Raw genomic sequence first — 21,343 nt, 5'->3', positions numbered from 1 at the left:
CAGCCACCCTGTGTAGCTATGGTGCCCTCTCTGCACCTGGCCTTGTGACTGCTCAGATGATGTATAGATGTACAGGCTGATACGCGCCGGGTGCAGATTATATTCACTGCAGAATGTGACCCAGTAACAGGCAGTATTTATACCACAGCGCTACGGCTTTCCTGTAGTCACACAGTCTGTTACCTGACGCCTAGACAAAGTGGTTTGTAGAACAGGCAGCAGCTCTGGAACAGCGGTGAAGGAGGTAATTTTCTAATGGTAATAGTATTGTCTTTTATTTTCAGTATATGGACGATGAAGATCTGATTAGCACCATAAAAAGCTTCAGCACAGTGACCAAGCAACACACGGCCTTCACCGACACACCCCTGTAATGTGCTCCTGTTACCGACACACCCCTGTAATGTGCTCCTGTTACTGACACACCACTGTACGGTGCTCCTGTTACCGACACACCTCTGTAACAAGCTCTTGTTACCGACACATCCCTGTAATGTACGTCTGTTACCGACACAACCCTGTAACATGGTAATAAGCTCCTGACCAATTGATGCATGCCTTTACCAGTAAGCCTACCTAACATGGAGACAACACATGGCCGGAAACAACACACCGCCATAACATGGACAACACAAGGCCGGAAACAACACACCGCCATAACATGGAGACAACACATGGCCGGAAAAAACATACAGCCATAACATGGAGACAACACATGGCCGGAAAAAACATACAGCCATAACATGGACAACACATGGCCGGAAACAACACACCGCCATAACATGGAGACAACACATGGCCGGAAACAACACACCGCCATAACATGGAGACAACACATGGCCAGAAACAACACACCGCCATAACATGGAGACAACACATGTCCGGAAACAACACACCGCCATAACATGGAGACAACACATGGCCGGAAAAAACATACAGCCATAACATGGACAACACATGGCCGGAAACAACACACCGCCATAACATGGAGACAACACATGGCCGGAAACAACACACCGCCATAACATGGAGACAACACATGGCCAGAAACAACACACCGCCATAACATGGAGACAACACATGGCCGGAAACAACACACCGCCATAACATGGAGACAACACATGGCCGGAGACAACACACCGCCATAACATGGAGACAACACATGGCCAGAAACAACACACCGCCATAACATGGAGACAACACATGGCCGGAAACAACACACCGCCATAACATGGAGACAACACATGGCCGGAGACAACACACCGCCATAACATGGAGACAACACATGGCCAGAAACAACACACCGCCATAACATGGAGACAACACATGGCCGGAAACAACACACCGCCATAACATGGAGACAACACATGGCCAGAAACAACACACCGCCATAACATGGAGACAACACATGGCCGGAAACAACACACCGCCATAACATGGAGACAACACATGGCCGGAAACAACACACCGCCATAACATGGAGACAACACATGGCCGGAAACAACACACCGCCATAACATGGAGACAACACATGGCCGGAAACAACACACCGCCATAACATGGAGACAACACATGGCCGGAAACAACACACCGCCATAACATGGAGACAACACATGGCCGGAAACAACACACCGCCATAACATGGAGACAACACATGGCCGGAAACAACACACCGCCATAACATGGAGACAGCTTCCCGACAAAGCGACACTGCCTTTCCCAATAAACTATTGTAACCTAGAGACAACCACGTAATGACCTGAAACATGCCCGTCAACAATACACCGCTGTATAACAAAGATGATCATTGTGACCAAGCAACACACAACCTTCAATGTAACACACACACCAAGGAGCCAACAACAACAAAGTGACACATGGCCGTCAGCATTAAGCCTTTGTACCATAGAGATAGACAGTGACGAAGCAACGCACAGGGGCAGCGAATGATCCGAGAACGTACGGCCCCAACCAGCCCACCATTATGGTCTGATGCCTGCCAGAGCGCTCACGCAGAACGGACGATTGCACATCGGAGTATGACCTCAGCGCAGCACAACGCGGCCCCTCAGGGACACACAAAGCCTAAAGCAGTACAGTTTCCATCACTACACAACCTGATGGCCTTTACTAAAGACAATCAGTCAATTTATTTAATTCTACTATTTAGTATTATGGCCCATATTTATCAAGCCTTGGAGAGTGATAAATAGCACAGTGGTAACGTACCAGCCAATCAGCTCCTAACTGTCATTTTTCAAACACAGCCTGTGACATGGCAGTTTGGAGCTGATTGGTCGGTACTTTATCACCGTGCTATATATCACTCTCCAAGGCTTGATAAATCTCAGCCATATTTGCTAGAAGCAGTTTGTAGATTTCAGTCAGGTGGTTTCATTGTTCTCTGTGATTTTCTATATAATAAATGGATATAGTCAGACAGTGTATTGGAATTATTGTCCTCACGGCTCCATTCTCCCCAGTGTCATCTGTTCCCAGCGGTGTGTGCGCTACAGTTCGAGTTCCCCATAGAGACTAACGCACCGCTGTGCACAATGCGCCGCTCCGCGGGAACTATCTGTTGTCTGGAAGTCTTTAGCATGGACGCTAGCACACATCTAATGCGTTGTTCCAATGATCAAAGAGACGGGTTTCCGGGGAACCTGCAACCCACAGTTACCAGCATGTCGTCATCCTGGGGCCCCACCATCCATGTTGGTGCTGGAACTATAGCAGAGGTTCCGCACCAGCGTGAGTTAGTGATGGATGTGTAGTGTCGGTGGAACATGATTGGATGTCTGTGCTGCCCGTCTCAGCAGGTGCTGCCTATGGTGCCCGTCATATTACGAGGTGCCAGTTTCATCAGGTGTCATCTCCCCTAAACTCCGTCCTTCAACAATTGTTAGTGGTTTGAGCACCTGAAAACATTGGGAATTCCCAGGGAGGTTGTCAGCGGTTGGAAGAGAGACATCTACTATAACAGCTCAACAACAACAAAAATAATAATCTTATTTATACCCCATTTCCACGGACTTTAAAACTTCAGGCGTTTGCATGTGAACGTGCATCAACCTAGGATTTAGGTCAGTGGAAAAGAAAATTACCTGGGTCCACGGCCCTGTTCTTTACCCATGTCTGGGCTGAGGCTCAGGAAGCTCCCAGGTTGATAGAACTGGAAATTTCCCGGGTCGTAAAGGAAGAGGGGTTTTACAGATGTGTCCTCATACATCCAGCCGCAATACACCATGCTGCATGAGACACCTGGTGCGAGTGAGACACAGGTGCCAGGACCAGGCGTGGTTTTTTTTCTGGAAATGCGTCTTAATGCAAGGAGAATGTTACCTGTATACTGTGTGTGACAGTCGGTATACAGAACAGAACTTATATTGGGAAAAAGCTGCAGCTGCTACATTGTAGCACTTTGTATATAGGGCCTAATTCAGACCTGATCACAGCAGCAAATTTGTTAGCTAATCGACAAAAACCATGTGCACTGCAGGGAGGGGGGGGGGGGGGGGGGGCAGATGTAACATGTGCAGAGAGAGTTAGATTTGGGTGGGGTGTGTTCAAACTGAAATCTAAATTGCAGTGTAAAAATAAAGCAGCCAGTATTTACTCTGCACAGAGACAATATAACCCACCAACATCTAACTCTCTCTGCACATGTTACATCTGCCCCACCTGCAGTGCATATGGTTTTGCCCAACTGCTAACAAATTTGCTGCTGTGATCAGGTCTGAATTAGGCCCATAGTCAGAGACTCAGTTACACACAGATACAAGTATTGCATATAAACTTAATCAGCACGGTCCCCTGCATCTAAGATGACGCAAAAGACACCCGATGCTAGTAAAGTTCCATGGTACCTGGTGCGCCAAGAGGGGCTGTCTGGCACGGCTGCAGCAACGATGTATGAGGACATATCTGTAGTTGCGAAGAATATTTGAATGAATTTAGGGTATTTTGGGATGGATGAATAAAAAAATGAAAGTAGCTTTTTGGAATTGGCTTGGGAGGGCCCGGGGCACTTAAGACAGGGACCACCCAATGGTAGGTGGGGGATGTAGATTAAATGTTCGGTTGATTCCCAAAGGCACACGTTATGGCTGTGGGGCTAATTCAGTCTGAATCTTTTTGTGGAGTGCGCCCGCGCACCCTGGAAACCCAGTGACAGGCTAAAAGCATCTCAGGGCTGCGATCGCTTCTGCCTGATTGACAGACAGAGGCGGTCACAGGTTGGGAGGGTGCGTGCCCATAGTCAGATTACGCAGGTCATACTGTACCCCAGGTCCCCCTTTGTCAGGGGGAACCCCAGTCAGCGCACACTGACATCACTAGCTTTCCCTCTTAAGCAGCAGCAGAACCAGCAGCCAGAATGTGAGCAGGACAGTATGCAGTGCAGGCAGAGACACAGGAATATCATGTTTCATGAGCTACCGATGGAGCTTTCTGACCAGAGGAGAGATGGGGGGGGGGGGGGGGGGGGGAGGGAGCTGTAAGTGACACAGGGATCCCAGCTTCTCCTCCTCCTGCCTGGGTGTCTGAGTCCTGTGTAAACAGTTATGCAACTAAGCCATTTGGGTCTAGAGTTAGAGACACAGAGTCCTCCTGAGTCCTGTCCCAGTGTGTAAGTAGTACAGAGGCTGCTGCCATTCTTGCATGTGACAAGATAATTTATTTTATTTTTCTATGTGTATTTTAAGGTTAAGTTGTCTTTGTTCCACTACAAGAAGAGTTTATATAATAGTTGTCTTTCAATTAGGTGGATGTATAAACAGTACCCAGCCATTATTAAACTATTAGTTAAAACTAATATACACCATTGGCTTAGATTTAATATACACAACCTATACATCCCACCATGACCCATTCCAGGAGGTACAACGTGCTCTCTACCTGGACTTCCCTCTTAATATATGATTGCAATCACCTGTGCTGAAATACCTTTCTTATCAATTAAATACTTCAACACAGGTGATGCCAATCATATATTAAGAGGGAGTCCAGGTAGAGAGCATTTTGTCCCTCTTGGAATGGGACATGTTGGGAGTATGGTGGCCAATCCCGGGATCGGCGGGATCCCGGGATTTAGGGCCAAAAATGGCCAGGTTTCAATCCCGGGATTGGAAGCTCCAATCCCGGGGATTGAGGGATCAGCGTTGAGCGTCCACAGGACGCTCAGACACTGCCCGGCTTCCTTGTTCCGGCTCCCCAGCGCAGCGTGGGAGGTCACGCTGCGCAGTCAGCCGCTGCAGGGAGCCGGCAGCAGTGGTCAGTGGATGTTCCCCACCCGCGCGCCCCCGGTATATGGTGAGTTATGTGTGCAGGGCGGGCGGGGTGGGGCGAGGGGGCGGCCACATAGCAAAAAGCCAATCCCGGGATTGGCCATTTTTTTTTAATCCCGATACCCGAGATTGAAAAAATGGCCCGGGATTGGCTTCCCTAGTTGGGAGGTATGCACAATTTATTATACATGCCGTAGGGCTGGTGCAAGTTTCCATAGTGCGTCTACAGATGCAGCAGTCGGTATTACCGCATCTGTGGACACTGACGGTGGTGCGATATCATAACCGACTAATGCAGGAGTAACGGTGGCGCAACACCATAACCGACTAATGCAGGAGCTACGGTGGCGCAACACCATAACCGACTAATGCAGGAGTAACGGTCACGCAACACAATAACACGATACCATAACCGACTAATGCAGGAGTAACGGTGGCGCGATACCATAACCGACTAATGCAGGAGTAACGGTGGCGCGATATAACTGACTAAGCAGGAGTAACGGTGGCGCAACACCATAACCGACTAATGCAGGAGTAACGGTGGCGCGATATAACTGACTAAGCAGGAGTAACGGTGGCGCAAACCATAACCGACTAATGCAGGAGTAACGGTGGCGCAACACCATAACCGACTAATGCAGGAGTAACGGTGGCGCAAACCATAACCGACTAATGCAGGAGTAACGGTCACGCAACACAATAACACGATACCATAACTGACTAATGCAGGAGTAACGGTGGCGCGATACCATAACCGACTAATGCAAGAGTAACAGTGGCGCGATACCATAACCGACTAATGCAGGAGTAACGGTGGCGCGATACCATAACCGACTAATGCAAGAGTAACAGTGGCGCGATACCATAACCGACTAATGCAAGAGTAACAGTGGCGCGATACCATAACCGACTAATGCAGGAGTAACGGTGGCGCGATACCATAACCGACTAATGCAAGAGTAACAGTGGCGCGATACCATAACCGACTAATGCAAGAGTAACAGTGGCGCGATACCATAACCGACTAATGTAGGAGTAATGGTGGCGCAATACCATAAGCGACTAATGCAGGAGTAACGGTGGCTCGATACCATAACCGACTAATACAGGAGTAACTGTGGTGCAACCCAATAACCGACTTATGCAGGAGTAACGGTGGCGCGATATAACTGACTAATGCAGGAGTAACGGTGGCGCAACACCATAACCGACTAATGCAGGAGTAACGGTGGCGCAACACCATAACCGACTAATGCAGGAGAAACGGTCACGCAACACAATAACGCGATACCATAACTGACTAATGCAGGAGTAACGGTGGCGCGATACCATAACCGACTAATGCAAGAGTAACAGTGGCGCGATACCATAACCGACTAATGCAGGAGTAACGGTGGCGCGATACCATAACCGACTAATGTAGGAGTAATGGTGGCGCAATACCATAAGCGACTAACGCAGGAGTAACGGTGGCTCGATACCATAACCGACTAATGCAGGAGTAACTGTGGCTCGATACCATAACCGACTAATGCAGGAATAACGGTGGCGCAACCCCATAACCGACTAATGCAGGAGTAACGGTGGCGCGATACCATAACCGACTAATGCAAGAGTAACAGTGGCGCGATACCATAACCGACTAATGCAGGAGTAACGGTGGCGCGATACCATAACCGACTAATGCAGGAGTAATGGTGGCGCGATACCATAACCGACTAATGCAGGAGTAACGGTGACTCGATACCATAACCGACTAATGCAGGAGTAACGGTGGCACAATACCATAACCAACTAATGCAGGAGTAACGGTGGCGCAATACCATAAGCGACTAATGCAGGAGTAACTGTGGCTCGATACCATAACCGACTAATGCAGGAATAACGGTGGCGCAACCCAATAACCGACTAATGCAGGAGTAACGGTGGCGCGTTATAACTGACTAATGCAGGAGTAACGGTGGCGCAATACCATAACCGACTAATGCAGGAATAACGGTGGCGCGATACCATAACCGACTAATGCAGGAGTAACTGTGGCTCGATACCATAACCGACTAATGCAGGAATAACGGTGGCGCAACCCAATAACCGACTAATGCAGGCGTAACGGTGGCGCGATATAACCGACTAATGCAGGAGTAACGGTAGCGCAATACCATAACCAACTAATGCAGGAGTAACGGTGGCGCAATACCATAACCGACTAATGCCGGAGTAACGGTGGCGCAATACCATAAGCGACTAATGCAGGAGTAACGGTGGCGCGATACCATAACCGACTAATGCAGGAGTAACTGTGGTTCGATACCATAACCGACTAATGCAGGAATAACGGTGGCGCAACCCAATAACCGACTAATGCAGGAGTAACTGTAGCTCGATACCATAACCGACTAATGCAGGAGTAACGGTGGCGCGATATAACTGACTAATGCAGGAGTAACGGTGGCGCAATACCATAACCGACTAATGCAAGAGTAACAGTGGCGCAATACCATAACAGACTAATGCTGGAGTAACGGTGGCGCAATACCATAACCGACTAATGCAGGAGTAACGGTGGCGCAATACCATAACCGACTAATGCAAGAGTAACAGTGGCGCAATACCATAACAGACTAATGCCGGAGTAACGGTGGCGCAATACCATAACCGACTAATGCAGGAGTAACGGTGGCGCAATACCATAACCGACAAATGCAGGAGTAACGGTGGCACGATACCATAACTGACTAATGCAGGAGTAACGGTGGCGCAATACCATAACCGACAAATGCAGGAGTAACGGTGGCACGATACCATAACCGACTAATGCAGGAGTAACGGTGGCACGATACCATAACTGACTAATGCAGGAGTAACGGTGGCGCAATACCATAACTGACTAATGCAGGAGTAACGGTGGCACGATACCATAACCGACTAATGCAGGAGTAACGGTGGCACGATACCATAACTGACTAATGCAGGAGTAACGGTGGCGCAATACCATAACTGACTAATGCAGGAGTAACCTATTCATTCAGTTCCATCGTCTTCCCTGCACCACTTCCAATGACAAGGCAGGAAGCCCCCCCTGAAGCTTTGGGAATATATTGTCCCAATACCTTATGGCGAATAGAGAGAAATACAATAGAAGTAGTAATCTACAGCTTTATTATCTCATTACTGGGTTGTGTAAAATGACTGTTACAGTGATCACAGACACGTCACAATTGTACAATCTGCCCCAGTGACATCTCCGCTATATACTCCGTCCCATAATCCTTTTATAAAACGACACTCATTGGTCTTTTTTATTTTCCAGCTTGATCAATGTTACAATATTTTCTGGACATTCTGCCAAAATAAAATCTAAATAATCTATGATTAGACCACGATTGCACTGAAGACGTCGGTGTGTACGGGAGTGCAATATTGCTGTGCGCGCCACGCTCTGCAAACGCTGCTGAAATATAAAAGGACTATGTTGCGCCACGTGCAAAATTATGCTATATTTTTCCAAAAACAAAATAAACTTAAATATTTTTTGATAAATGTCTATTTGCTGCGTCAGTGTTTCCGGTAGTAGGATAAATAACTATTTATAGAACAATAAATTATTCACTAGTCTATGTATACAATTACGTATCTTAAAAATAAAAAAAGTTATGATAGAGAGATACATATATATATATATATATATATATATATATATAACATTGTTACAGAGACATCCCGGACGGAACATGTCTAATTTACAATAGCAACAACAAAAAGTAAAAATATGCATCTTATGTGAAGTTTCCAAAAATGAATAAATATAGTTTGTAGTAATACTAAACATGCTTTCTCAGCAGTAGAAGGAAACACATGAGAACGTCTTGTAGGGTTCTCCAGCTTGTGTTAGGAAACACCCCACTGAGTGTAAAGACTCCTTCCCAAATAATGAGTTTTACAGTGTAAAGTCCAGGCATGTCAAAACGCATGTCTTACGAGGTTGTAGATTTAGTAGGCGATGGCGAGGCGTTACCCGGTGGCTCATTTCCACCATCACCTGGCGATGAGCTGAGGTTGGGTACTTGTGAGAGTTTCCGTCTATTGAGAAATGCTCCTTCAAAGTTGCTTTTTCTCTTTGTGTCCAACTTGGGCTCGTTCTCCTCTTCCCCGCTCCTCTTCCTGACCTCTGTAGCGTCAGGACTGCGGCAGGAATCCAGAACCTTGCTTGCTTTTTGGGTCACCCCGGTTTTCTTGTCGGGGGAGCAGCTCTCGTGCTCGCTTTGTTTTGCATCATTCTTGACCAAAAAACTCCCATTTTCTGGGTTAACTTTTTCAGAAATGTTTTTGTTGAAGCTGAAGGACTGGAAATCCCGGTAACTGTGGAAGCTCTCCGTCCGCCGAGCTCGCGCTAACAGGGGGCTCTCTCGGTACGGCCTCACCGAGCCGTAAGTGGCAGCTTCGTGTATGGTTTCATGCTGAAGTTGTAAACTATATTGAAATGTAAATGGACAAAATTGAAATGCTCAATATTATTAACATTAATATAAATGGATGAAAGACCATAATACAGGCCTGGCCAACCTGCGGCTCTCCAGCTGTTGTCACACTACACATCCCAGCATCCTCTGCCATAGTTTAAGCATTCCCTAATAGCTAATCTGTGGCAGGGCATGCTGGAACTTGTAGTCTCACAACAGCTGGAGAGCCACTGGTTGGTCAAGCCTGCCATAATGCATACTTCTCAGCAAATACCTGTCACGGTCGTGTGACCTATTCATTAGAACGCACACACCCAAAAATAATCCATACCTGGAGCTGGAATCACGGAGGCGGCCTTGGTAAACCACGGAGGTGGCGGGGCTGATGTTTGGCGTTGCGCAGCGGGAAGCGCTCAGGTCACACTGATCTAATAACTTTAGCAACTCTTCCTCTGTTGGACCTCCGACATCTAGAGAAACCAGAAAACAGGTCAGCCGCTAATTTGCTGCGGTGTAATCCAGACAGGGCCTCGCTTTCCGCCTCCCGTACCTCTGTCCTCAGTCTTTGTCACCATGTCCATGGCTGTAGTCAGGTCCCACATTTGAATACTTCCATTAGAGTGTCCCGTGAAGAGATAGCGCCGCGGGCGGGAGCCCATCCGGCTGGAGCCTTCACATTCTCGGACGGTGAAACACGTGATTGTAGTGCAGTCTACGGCCTGGATTTCACAGATTCTGCAATAGGAAGAAGCCGGGTAACATTTGTAGTCAGTAACGTGCAATCCTCCGTCCTGATTATCTCATCAAATCTACCTATATATAAATGCATGTTCATTCCTCATTCACCCATAGAGGATGCCGCACAGGACCTGGCACTAATCTGTGACTTGTTAGTAGTTACCCCAACCCTGCGAGAGGTCCCCCGTTTCTCCTCAGTGCTTCATTATGAGGCTGCCTTAGGAGCTTGTACTATTTTCCCCTTTAGCGTTCCAGCACAATCACTGCCCTCATGGAACCTGCATTTGGCTGGCAAATGCCCGGAACTGTACCCTGTAGCCGAGAGAGACGGCGCTCAGCCCATTCCTGGTCACAGCAACATTATCGCCCCAGGTAAACGTCCCTCTCATGGATTCAGAGGAAAAATACGAGATTTATGGTAAGAACTTACCGTTGTTAAATCTCTTTCTGCGAGGTACACTTGGCTCCACAGGGAATGACATTGGGGTCTAGAGTAGGATCTTGATCCGAGGCACCAACAGGCTAAAAGCTTTGACTGTTCCCAGAATGCACAGCGCCGCCTTCTCTATAACCCCGCCTCCCTGCACAGGAGCTCAGTTTTGTTAACAAGCCCAATGCAGTAGCAGGAAAAGAGACGACAACGGTTAGTAGCCACATAGACCACACTCTCACGACAGGAGAAGTGTCAGCGGCTAATGCCATACCAACCCAAAGAAGCCAAGTGCGTTAGGGTGGGCGCCCTGTGGAGCCCAGTGTACCTCGCAGAAAGAGATTTAACAACGGTAAGTTCTTACCATAAAACTCGTTTTCTGCTGCGGGGTACACTGGGCTCCACAGGGAATGACATCTGGGATGTCCTAAAGCAGTTCCTTATGGGAGGGGACGCACCGTAGCGGGCACAAGAACTCGGCGTCCAAAGGAAGCATCCTGGGAAGCGGCAGTATCGAAGGCATAGAACCTTATTAACGTGTTCCCTGAGGACCACGTAGCCGCCTTGTACAATTGTTCAAGGGTCGCACCCCGGAGGGGCGTACAAGAAGGTCCAACCGACGGAGTAGAATGGGCCGTAATGTGAGCAGGAGCGGATAGTCCAGCCCTCACATAAGCATGTGCAATCACCATTCTAATCCATCTGGCCAGGGTCTGCTTGTGAGCAGGCCAGCCCAGTTTGTGAAAACCAAACAGTACACAGAGAAAATCAGACTTCCGGATGGAAGCAGTCCTCTTCACATAGATACGGAGAGCCCGTACCACATCCAAAGACCGCTCTTTGGGAGACAAATCAGGAGAGGCAAGGGCCAGAACCACAATTTCCTGATTAAGGTGGAAAGAAGACACCACCTTAGGTAGGTACCCGGGACGTGTTCTAAGAACCGCCCGGTCACGGTGAAAATTCAGACAGGGGGACCTTCAAGACAAGGCACCCAAATCCGATACCCGTCTAGCATAGGAAATAGCCAGCAGAAACAATACCTTAAGGGAAAGCCACATAAGGTCTGCAGATTCAAGAGGCTCAAACGGAGACTCTTGTAAAGCCTCCAGAACCACCGACAAATCCCAAGGAGCCACAGGCGGGACATAAGGAGGTTGAATCCGTAACACACCCTGAGTGAATGTATGAACATCAGGCAGAGTGGCAATTTTTCACTGAAACCAAACCGACAAGGCAGAAATATGAACCATGATGAACCAGACGAAGGCCCAGGTCCAGGCCCTGTTGCAGAAAAGCCAAAAGTTTGGCCGTACTAAACTTGTAGACGTCAAGATTATTAGATGCGCACCAAGCAAAGTAAGAATTCCAGACCCTATGGTAAATCCGAGCAGAAGCTGGCTTACGGGCCTTCAACAAAGTATGAATGACCGCCTCAGAAAAACCCTTGGCCCTTAGTACGGAAGCTTCAAAAGCCACGCCGTCAAAGCCAGACGGGCCAAATCCTGGTAAACACAAGGGCCCTGAACGAGGAGGTCTGGTCGTTGTGGAAGCAGAAGAGGATGCTCCAACGAGAGACCCTGGAGGTCTGAGAACCAAAGCCGTCTGGGCCACGCTGGAGCGATCAGAAGTAGGATTCTTCCTTCTTGCTTGAACTTCCTTATTACTCTGGGCAGGAGTGACACTGGAGGGAACACGTACGGCAGCCGAAAGTTCCATGGAATTGCCAGAGCATCCACGAACGCTGCTTGAGGATCCCTTGTCCTTGCTCCGAAGACAGGAACCTTGTGATTGTGTCGAGACGCCATCAGGTCCACATCTGGGAGGCCCCACTTGTCCACTAGGAGTTGAAATACTTCTGGATGGAGGCTCCACTCTCCGGCGTATACGTCCTGACGACTGAGGAAATCCGCTTCCCCGTTTAGGACTCCCAGGATGAACACTGCCGATATGGCTGGCAGATGGCGTTCTGCCCACTGAAGAATTCTGGATACTTCCCTCATTGTCATGCGGCTTCGAGTGCCGCCTTGGTGATTTATGAACGCCACCGTTGTGGCGTTGTCTGACTGTGCTTGAACACGTCGGTTCTGTATTAAATGCTGGGCCAAGTTCAGAGCATTGAACACCGCCCGCAGTTCCAGAATGTTTATCGGGAGGAGAGACTCCTCCTTGGTCCACCGACCATGAAGGGAGTGTTACTCCAACACTGCGCCCCAACCTCTCAGACTGGCATCCGTTGTCAGAAGGACCCAGTTGGAGATCCAGAAGGGACGACCTCTGCTCAATCGTTGGTCCTGAAGCCACCAGCTCAGTGACAGACGGACCTCCGGAGACAAGGAGATCATGTGAGACCTGATGCGGCGAGTCAGGCCGTCCCACTTGGCAAGAATCAATTTCTGTAGAGGGCGGGAATGGAATTGAGCGTACTCCAGCATGTCGAAGGCCGACACCATGAGACCTAGCACTTGCATCGCCGAATTTATCGACACTTGCGGACGAGACAGGAAGCATCGAATCCTGTCCTGAAGTTTCAGGACCTTCTCCTGAGACAAGAACAACCGCTTGTTGTGAGTGTCTAACAACACCCCCAGGTGCACCATGCTCTGCGCAGGGACCAGGGAAGATTTCTTCCAGTTGATGAGCCACCCGTGGGCTTGCAGAAACTGGAGCGTCAGATCCAGATGGCGTAGGAGAATTTCTGGGAAATTCGCCAGGATCAACAAGTCGTCCAGATACGGGAGGATCCTGACCCCTTGACGGCGGAGTACAGCCGTCATTACCGCCATGACCTTGGTGAAGACCTGCGGGGCCGTGGTAAAGCCAAAAGGTAACGCCCGAAATAGTTAATGAAGGTTGCCAACAGCGAACCTCAGATATCGCTGATGCGACATTGCAATAGGAATATGCAGGTAAGCATCCTGAATGTCCAGGGAGACCAAATAATCCCCCGGTTCCAAAGCCAGAACAATAGAGCAAAGGGTTTCCATACGAAACTTGGAGACTCTCACAAATTTGTTCAAGGACTTGAGGTTGAGAATGGGCCGAGAGGACCCATTCGGTTTCGGGACTAGGAATAGTGGTGAATAGTACCCCTTGTCTCTCTGAGCCAGAGGCACCTGTACTACGACTCCTGTGTCCAGGAGGGACTGTACCAACGAATGAAGAGTTTTTGCCTTCAACTGATCCGAAGGGACGTCTGTCAGGCAAAATCGATGAGGGAAACGATTCTTGAAGGATACGGCGTAACCTCGAGTGACGACTTCCCGTACCCAAGCATCGGAAGTGGTCTTCAACCATTCCTGGGTAAACCCTAGAAGTCTGCCTCCCACCCTGGAATCCCCCAGAGGGAGGCCCGACCCGTCATGCAGCAGGCTTGTCCGTTTTGGAAGCAGGCTGACGGGCAGCCCAGGCCCGTTTAGGTTTGGGCTTAGTGGTTTTGGAAGTGCGAGCCTGTTTCGGGTACGCCTGACCTTTTGCTTTACCTGAAGGACGAAAGGGGCGAAAGGAAGTACTCTTAGCCATCGGTACCGAAGGAGCAGTACTAAGTAGGCACGTTGTTTTAGCAGAAGCTAAGTCAGCCACTATCTTGTTGAGGTCCTCTCCAAAAAGAATGTCGCCCTTAAAAGGGAGCACCTCCAGGGTTTTCTTAGAGTTCAGATCCACAGACCAGTACCGTAACCAAAGAAAACGGTGAGCCAAAATGGACGTAGTAGAAGCCTTGGCCGCCAGAATACCGGCATCAGAAGCCGCCTCCTTAATGTAATGAGATGCTGTGACAATATACGAGAGACATTGTCTAGCATTATCAGAAAAGTTGAATAGCAGCTCTGCTTCCACCTCCTGAGCCCACGCTTCAATAGCTTCTGCAGCCCAAGTAGCTGCAATAGTGGTCCGATGCACAAATCCTGCTAGGGTGTAAATCGCCTTTAAGAAACCCTCCACACGCTTATCCGTCGGTTCTTTCAGAGAAGTGACGGTAGTTACAGGGAGAGCTGAGGAAACCACCAGCTGCGCCACTTGCGAGTCCACTGGCGGGGGTGTTTCACAATTTTTACTTAGCTCCGTAGCGAGGGGGTAGCGAGCCATCATCTTCTTGTGAGGTGTGAATTTCTTTCCTGGATTTTCCCAGGATTCCTGACGTATTTCAACTAAATGGTCAGAGTGAGGTAAAACTTGTTTAACGACCTTCTGACTTTTAAATCTGTCCGGTTTCTTGGAGGTAGCATCAGGCTCTGGGTCATCAGTTATTTGAAGAATTAGCCTGATAGCCTCCAATAAGTCAGGAACATCCACCTGAGAGACCAATTCCCCATCAGAATTATCTGTATCAGTGTCTGTGGAGTTGGTATATACACCTTCTTCATCAGACGAGGTGTCTGGGACGTGGGTGGATTGTGAGGAAGTAATGGTCTGCTTAGAGGACCCCTTGGTCTTAGGCGGGCGTAGACGTCTGTTTAGTCAGTGAGTGGTTCAATTGCTGTAACTGAGCGGACAGTTGATCTGCCCAAGGCGGATTAACCACAGGGACCATAAGCGGTTGTACCGGCACAGGAGGTCCTATAGGGGGCGTAAGCCTAGTCACCAGCGTACTTAATAACGTGGAGAAAGTAGCCCAAGGTGGTTCGTTATGAACCCCCGTTGCTACAGTTCCACTGTGGGGTAAGGAACCCCCAGAACCTGAACCCTCTGCTGCTGCTATGTTTTCCTTCAATATGTCTGCAGCGTCACCACCACGCAATGTGGGATCATCCCCAGCTCCGTCGCCCCTTGTAGCTGACATGTTTGAAAACTCAATTTACGGGCAACACAGTACAATATCAGCAGCCTAATACCTTAACAAGAACCCCCTGTGCACTATATGAGCGCAGAGTTTTCAAGAGGTATATGGTAACTGAAAATCACAGAGAAAAATACACACCGAGTATATCCTGTGAAACACCTACTGTATATTAAATGATAAACCTGACGCACTTAGCCCCCTCAGGTTACAGAATATAGGGATAGCAATCTGAGTGAGATACATGAAATGGATGTCACACAGCAGCTATATGCACACACACATAGTCACATTACACAATGCAGAAATTATGACATGCAATAAAACTGCACTGGACTAGCAATACAAAGTAATACTAAGTACAGCTATATAATCAATAGATATAACAATGCACAGTAAAGACTGGATGTATATCACAGTGTACTTGTACTATATAACCCTGACTAAAGGCACCGTTTCTTAACTAACACTGTCAGCAGACATGTACAATACTTAAGTGTCCTGTAAAATGCACAGCGCTGACATGCAGGCGGCTTTACAGAGGAGGATTTGCCCAAACAGTCCCAGGATCAGCTCAGCTTGTCCTAATGGCGCCCAAACGCTGACAGGGAGGGAGTGAGAGAGAGATATGCAGCTCCAGGGCAAGAACATTTACTCTAAATGGTGCCCAGGGGCTGGGGGAGGGGCTACAGGTCAGAGCCTTATCCCCCTGCTGGACTTCACCACGGGTACTGTGGGCTATGTAATAATAAGAATTTACTTACCGATAATTCTATTTCTCATAGTCCGTAGTGGATGCTGGGACTTCCGTAAGGACCATAAGGAATAGCGGCTCCGCAGGAGACTGGGCACAAAAAGTAAAAGCTTTAGACTAGCTGGTGTGCACTGGCTCCTCCCCCTATGACCCTCCTCCAAGCCTCAGTTAGGATACTGTGCCCGGACGAGCGTACATAATAAGTAAGGATTTTGAATCCCGGGTAAGACTCATACCAGCCACACCAATCACACTGTACAACCTGTGATCTGAACCCAGTTAACAGTATGATAAACGTAGGAGCCTCTGAAAAGATGGCTCACAACAATAAACAACCCGATTTTTTGTAACAATAACTATATACAAGTATTGCAGACAATCCGCACTTGGGATGGGCGCCCAGCATCCACTACGGACTATGAGAAATAGAATTATCGGTAAGTAAATTCTTATTTTCTCTGACGTCCTAGTGGATGCTGGGACTTCCGTAAGGACCATGGGGATTATACCAAAGCTCCCAAACGGGCGGGAGAGTGCGGATGACTCTGCAGCACCGAATGAGAGAACTCCAGGTCCTCCTCAGCCAGGGTATCGAATTTGTAAAATTTTGCAAACGTGTTTGCCCCTGACCAAGTAGCTGCTCGGCAAAGTTGTAAAGCCGAGACCCCTCGGGCAGCCGCCCAAGATGAGCCCACTTTTCTTGTGGAATGGGCTTTAACAGATTTTGGCTGTGGCAGTCCTGCCACAGAATGTGCAAGCTGAATTGTACTACAAATCCAACGAGCAATCGTCTGCTTAGAAGCAGGAGCACCCAGCTTGTTGGGTGCATACAGGATAAACAGCGAGTCAGATTTTCTGACTCCAGCTGTCCTGGAAACATATTTTCAGGGCCCTGACTACGTCCAACAACTTGGAGTCCTCCAAGTCCCTAGTAGCCACAGGCACCACAATAGGTTGGTTCATGTGAAACGCTGAAACCACCTTAGGGAGAAATTGAGGACGAGTCCTCAATTCTGCCCTGTCTGAATGAAAAATTAGGTAAGGGCTTTTATATGACAAAGCCGCCATTTCTGAAACACGCCTGGCTGACGCCAGAGCTAACAGCATGACCACCTTCCATGTGAGATATTTTAATTCCACAGCGGTGAGTGGTTCAAACCAATGTGATTTTAGGAACCCTAAAACTACATTGAGATCCCAAGGTGCCACTGGTGGCACAAAAGGAGGTTGTATATGCAGTACCCCCTTGACAAACGTCTGAACTTCAGGCAATGAAGCCAGTTCTTTCTGGAAGAAGATCGACAGGGCCGAAATTTGAACCTTAATGGATCCTAATTTTAGGCCCATAGACAGTCCTGCTTGCAGGAAATGCAGGAAACGACCCAGTTGAAATTCCTCTGTGGGGGCCTTCTTAGCCTCACACCAGGAAACATATTTTCGCCAAATGCGGTGATAATGTTTCGCAGTTACATCCTTCCTGGCTTTAATCAGGGTAGGGATGACTTCATCTGGAATGCCTTTTTCCATCAGGATCCGGCGTTCAACTGCCATGCCGTCAAACGCAGCCGCGGTAAGTCTTGGAACAGACAAGGTCCCTGCTGGAGCAGGTCCTTTCTTAGAGGTAGAGGCCACGGGTCCTCCGTGAGCATCTCTTGCAGTTCCGGGTACCAAGTTCTTCTTGGCCAATCCGGAGCCACGAGTATAGTCTTCACTCCTCTCCTTCTTATGATTCTCAGTACTTTTGGAATGAGAGGCAGAGGAGGGAACACATACACCGACTGGTACACCCACGGTGTTACCAGAGCGTCCACCGCTATTGCCTGAGGGTCCCTTGACCTGGCGCAATATCTGTCCAGTTTTTTGTTGAGACGGGACGCCATCATGTCCACCTTTGGTTTTTCCCAACGGTTTACAATCACTTGAAAGACTTCTGGGTGAAGTCCCCACTCCCCCGGGTGGAGGTCGTGTCTGCTGAGGAAGTCTGCTTCCCAGTTGTCCACTCCCGGAATGAACACTGCTGACAGTGCCACCACATGATTTTCCGCCCAGCGAATAATCCTTGCAGCTTCTGCCATTGCCCTCCTGCTTCTTGTGCCGCCCTGTCTGTTGACGTGGGCGACTGCCGTGATGTTGTCCGATTGAATCAATACCGACTGACCCTGAAGCAGAGGCCTTGCTTGACTTAGGGCATTGTAAATGGCCCTTAGTTCCAGGATATTTATGTGAAGAGACGTTTCCATGCTTGACCACAAGCCCTGGAAATTTCTTCCCTGTGTGACTGCTCCCCAGCCTCTCAGGCTGGCATCGGTGGTCACCAGCATCCAATCCTGAATGCCGAATCTGCGGCCCTCTAGAAGATGAGCACTCTGTAACCACCACAGGAGAGACACCCTTGTCCTTGGAGATAGGGTTATCCGCTGATGCATCTGAAGATGCGACCCGGACCATTTGTCCAGCAGATCCCACTGAAAAGTTCTTGCATGGAATCTTCCGAATGGAATCGCTTCGTAAGAAGCCACCATTTTTCCCAGGACTCTCGTGCATTGATGCACTGACACTTGGCCTGGTTTTAGGAGTTTCCTGACTAGCTCGGATAACTCCCTGGCCTTCTCCTCCGGGAGAAACACCTTTTTCTGGACTGTGTCCAGAATCATCCCCAGGAACAGTAGACGTGTTGTTGGAATCAGCTGTGATTTTGAGATATTTAGGATCCACCCGTGCTGACGTAGCACTACCTGAGATAGTGCTACTCCGACCTCTAACTGTTCCCTGGACCTTGCCCTTATCAGGAGATCGTCCAAGTAAGGGATAATTAAGACGCCTTTTCTTCGAAGAAGAATCATCATTTCGGCCATTACCTTGGTAAAGACCCGTGGTGCCGTGGACAATCCAAACGGCAGCGTCTGAAACTGATAATGACAGTTTTGTACCACAAACCTGAGGTACCCTTGGTGAGAAGGGTAGATTGGGACATGGAGATAAGCATCTTTGATGTCCAGAGACACCATATAGTCCCCTTCTTCCAGGTTCGCTATCACTGCTCTGAGTGACTCCATCTTGAATTTGAACCTTTTTATGTAAGTGTTCAAGGATTTTAGATTTAAAATTGGTCTCACCGAGCCGTCCGGCTTCGGTACCACAAACAGCGTGGAATAATACCCCTTTCCCTGTTGTAGGAGGGTACCTTGATTATCACCTGCTGGGAATACAGCTTGTGAATAGCTTCCACTACCGCCTCCCTGTCGGAGGGAGACGTTGGTAGAGCAGACTTCAGGAACCGGCAAGGGGGAGACGTCTCGAATTCCAATTTGTACCCCTGTGATACTACCTGCAGGATCCAGGGGTCCACTTGCGAGTGAGCCCACTGCGCGCTGAAATTCTTGAGACGGCCCCCCACCGTGCCTGAGTCCGCTTGTAAGGCCCCAGCGTCATTCTGAAGACTTGGCAGAAGCGGGGGAGGGCTTCTGCTCCTGGGAAGAGGCTGCCTGGTGCAGTCTTTTTCCCCTTCCTCTGCCCCGGGGCAGAAATGAGTGGCCTTTTGCCCGCTTGCCCTTATGGGAACGAAAGGACTGAGTTTGAAAAGACGGTGTCTTTTTCTGCTGAGAGGTGACCTGGGGTAAAAAGGTGGATTTTCCAGCCGTTGCTGTGGCCACCAGGTCCGATAGACCGACCCCAAATAACTCCTCCCCTTTATACGGCAATACTTCCATATGTCGTTTGGAATACGCATCACCTGACCACTGTCGCGTCCATAACGCTCTTCTGGCAGAAATGGACATCGCACTCACTCTAGATGCCAGGGTGCAAATATCCCTCTGTGCATCTCGCATATATAGTAATGCATCCTTTAAATGCTCTATAGTTAATAATATACTGTCCCTATCCAGGGTATCAATATTTTCAGTCAGGGAATCCGACCAAGCCACTCCAGCACTGCACATCCAGGCTGAGGCGATTGCTGGTCGCAGTATAACACCAGTATGTGTGTATATACCTTTTAGGATATTTTCCAGCCTTCTATCAGCTGGTTCCTTAAGGGCGGCCGTATCGGGAGACGGTAACGCCACTTGTTTTGATAAGCGTGTGAGCGCCTTATCTACCCTAGGGGGTGTATCCCAACGTGCCCTAACCTCTGGCGGGAAAGGGTATAGTGCCAATAATTTATTAGAAATCAGCAGTTTTTTATCGGGGGAAAACCACGCTTTATCACACACCTCATTTAATTCATCTGATTCAGGAAAAACTACTGGTAGTTTTTTCACACCCCACATAATACCCTTTTTTGTGGTACTTGTAGTGTCAGAAATATTCAATGCCTCCTTCATTGCCGTGATCATGTAACGTGTGGCCCTACTGGACATTACGTTTGTCTCCTCACCGTCGACACTGGATTCAGTATCCGTGTCTGGGTCTGTGTCGACCATCTGAGGTAACGGGCGTTTTAGCGCCCCCGACGGTGTCTGAGACGCCTGAACAGGCACTAATTGATTTGCCGGCTGTCTCATGTCGTCAACAGTTTTTTGCAAAGTGCTGACACTGTCACGTAATTCTTTAAACACGACTATCCAGTCAGGTGTCGACTCCCTAGGGGGTGACATCACTAACACAGGCAATTGCTCTGCTTCCACATCATTTTCCTCCTCATACATGTCGACACAATCGTACCGACACCCAGCACACACACAGGGAATGCTCTGAAAGAGGACAGGACCCCACGAGCCCTTTGGGGAGACAGAGGGAGAGTTTGCCAGCACACACCAGAGCGCTATATATATACAGGGATAACCTTATGTAAGTGTTACTCCCTTTATAGCTGCTGTTTTATATTAGCTGCCAATAGTGCCCCCCCTCTCTTGTTTTACCCTGATTCTGTAGCAGGACTGCAGGGGAGAGTCT

The 21,343-nt window shown here is 48.8% G+C and overlaps 2 protein-coding genes across 2 annotated transcripts in view; one reads left to right on the top strand and one right to left on the bottom strand.

Moving 5' to 3' along the window:
* The window catches only part of USH2A (usherin), a 1,656,840-nt gene extending 1,654,624 nt beyond the window's left edge, over positions 1–2,216 (top strand). The window contains exon 74 of the mRNA XM_063919430.1: positions 285–2,216. Within this exon, the coding sequence (XP_063775500.1) occupies positions 285–374 (90 nt within the window). The 3' untranslated portion in view covers positions 375–2,216. The remainder of the gene's footprint in view (positions 1–284) is intronic.
* A 6,214-nt stretch (positions 2,217–8,430) lies between these two features.
* KCTD3 (potassium channel tetramerization domain containing 3) overlaps positions 8,431–21,343 on the bottom strand; it is a 134,578-nt gene continuing 121,665 nt past the window's right edge. The window contains exons 16-18 of the mRNA XM_063919098.1: positions 10,299–10,483; positions 10,080–10,218; positions 8,431–9,758 (exon numbers count right to left, since the gene is read on the bottom strand). Coding sequence (XP_063775168.1) covers positions 9,263–9,758; positions 10,080–10,218; positions 10,299–10,483 — 820 coding nt within the window. The 3' untranslated portion in view covers positions 8,431–9,262. The remainder of the gene's footprint in view (positions 9,759–10,079; positions 10,219–10,298; positions 10,484–21,343) is intronic.

The sequence above is a fragment of the Pseudophryne corroboree genome, chromosome 4 (genome assembly GCF_028390025.1).
Source record: "Pseudophryne corroboree isolate aPseCor3 chromosome 4, aPseCor3.hap2, whole genome shotgun sequence".
Lineage (NCBI taxonomy): Eukaryota > Metazoa > Chordata > Amphibia > Anura > Myobatrachidae > Pseudophryne > Pseudophryne corroboree.
The sequence above is the reverse complement of the archived record's forward strand: the minus strand, read 5'-3'. Positions and strand labels throughout refer to the sequence as shown.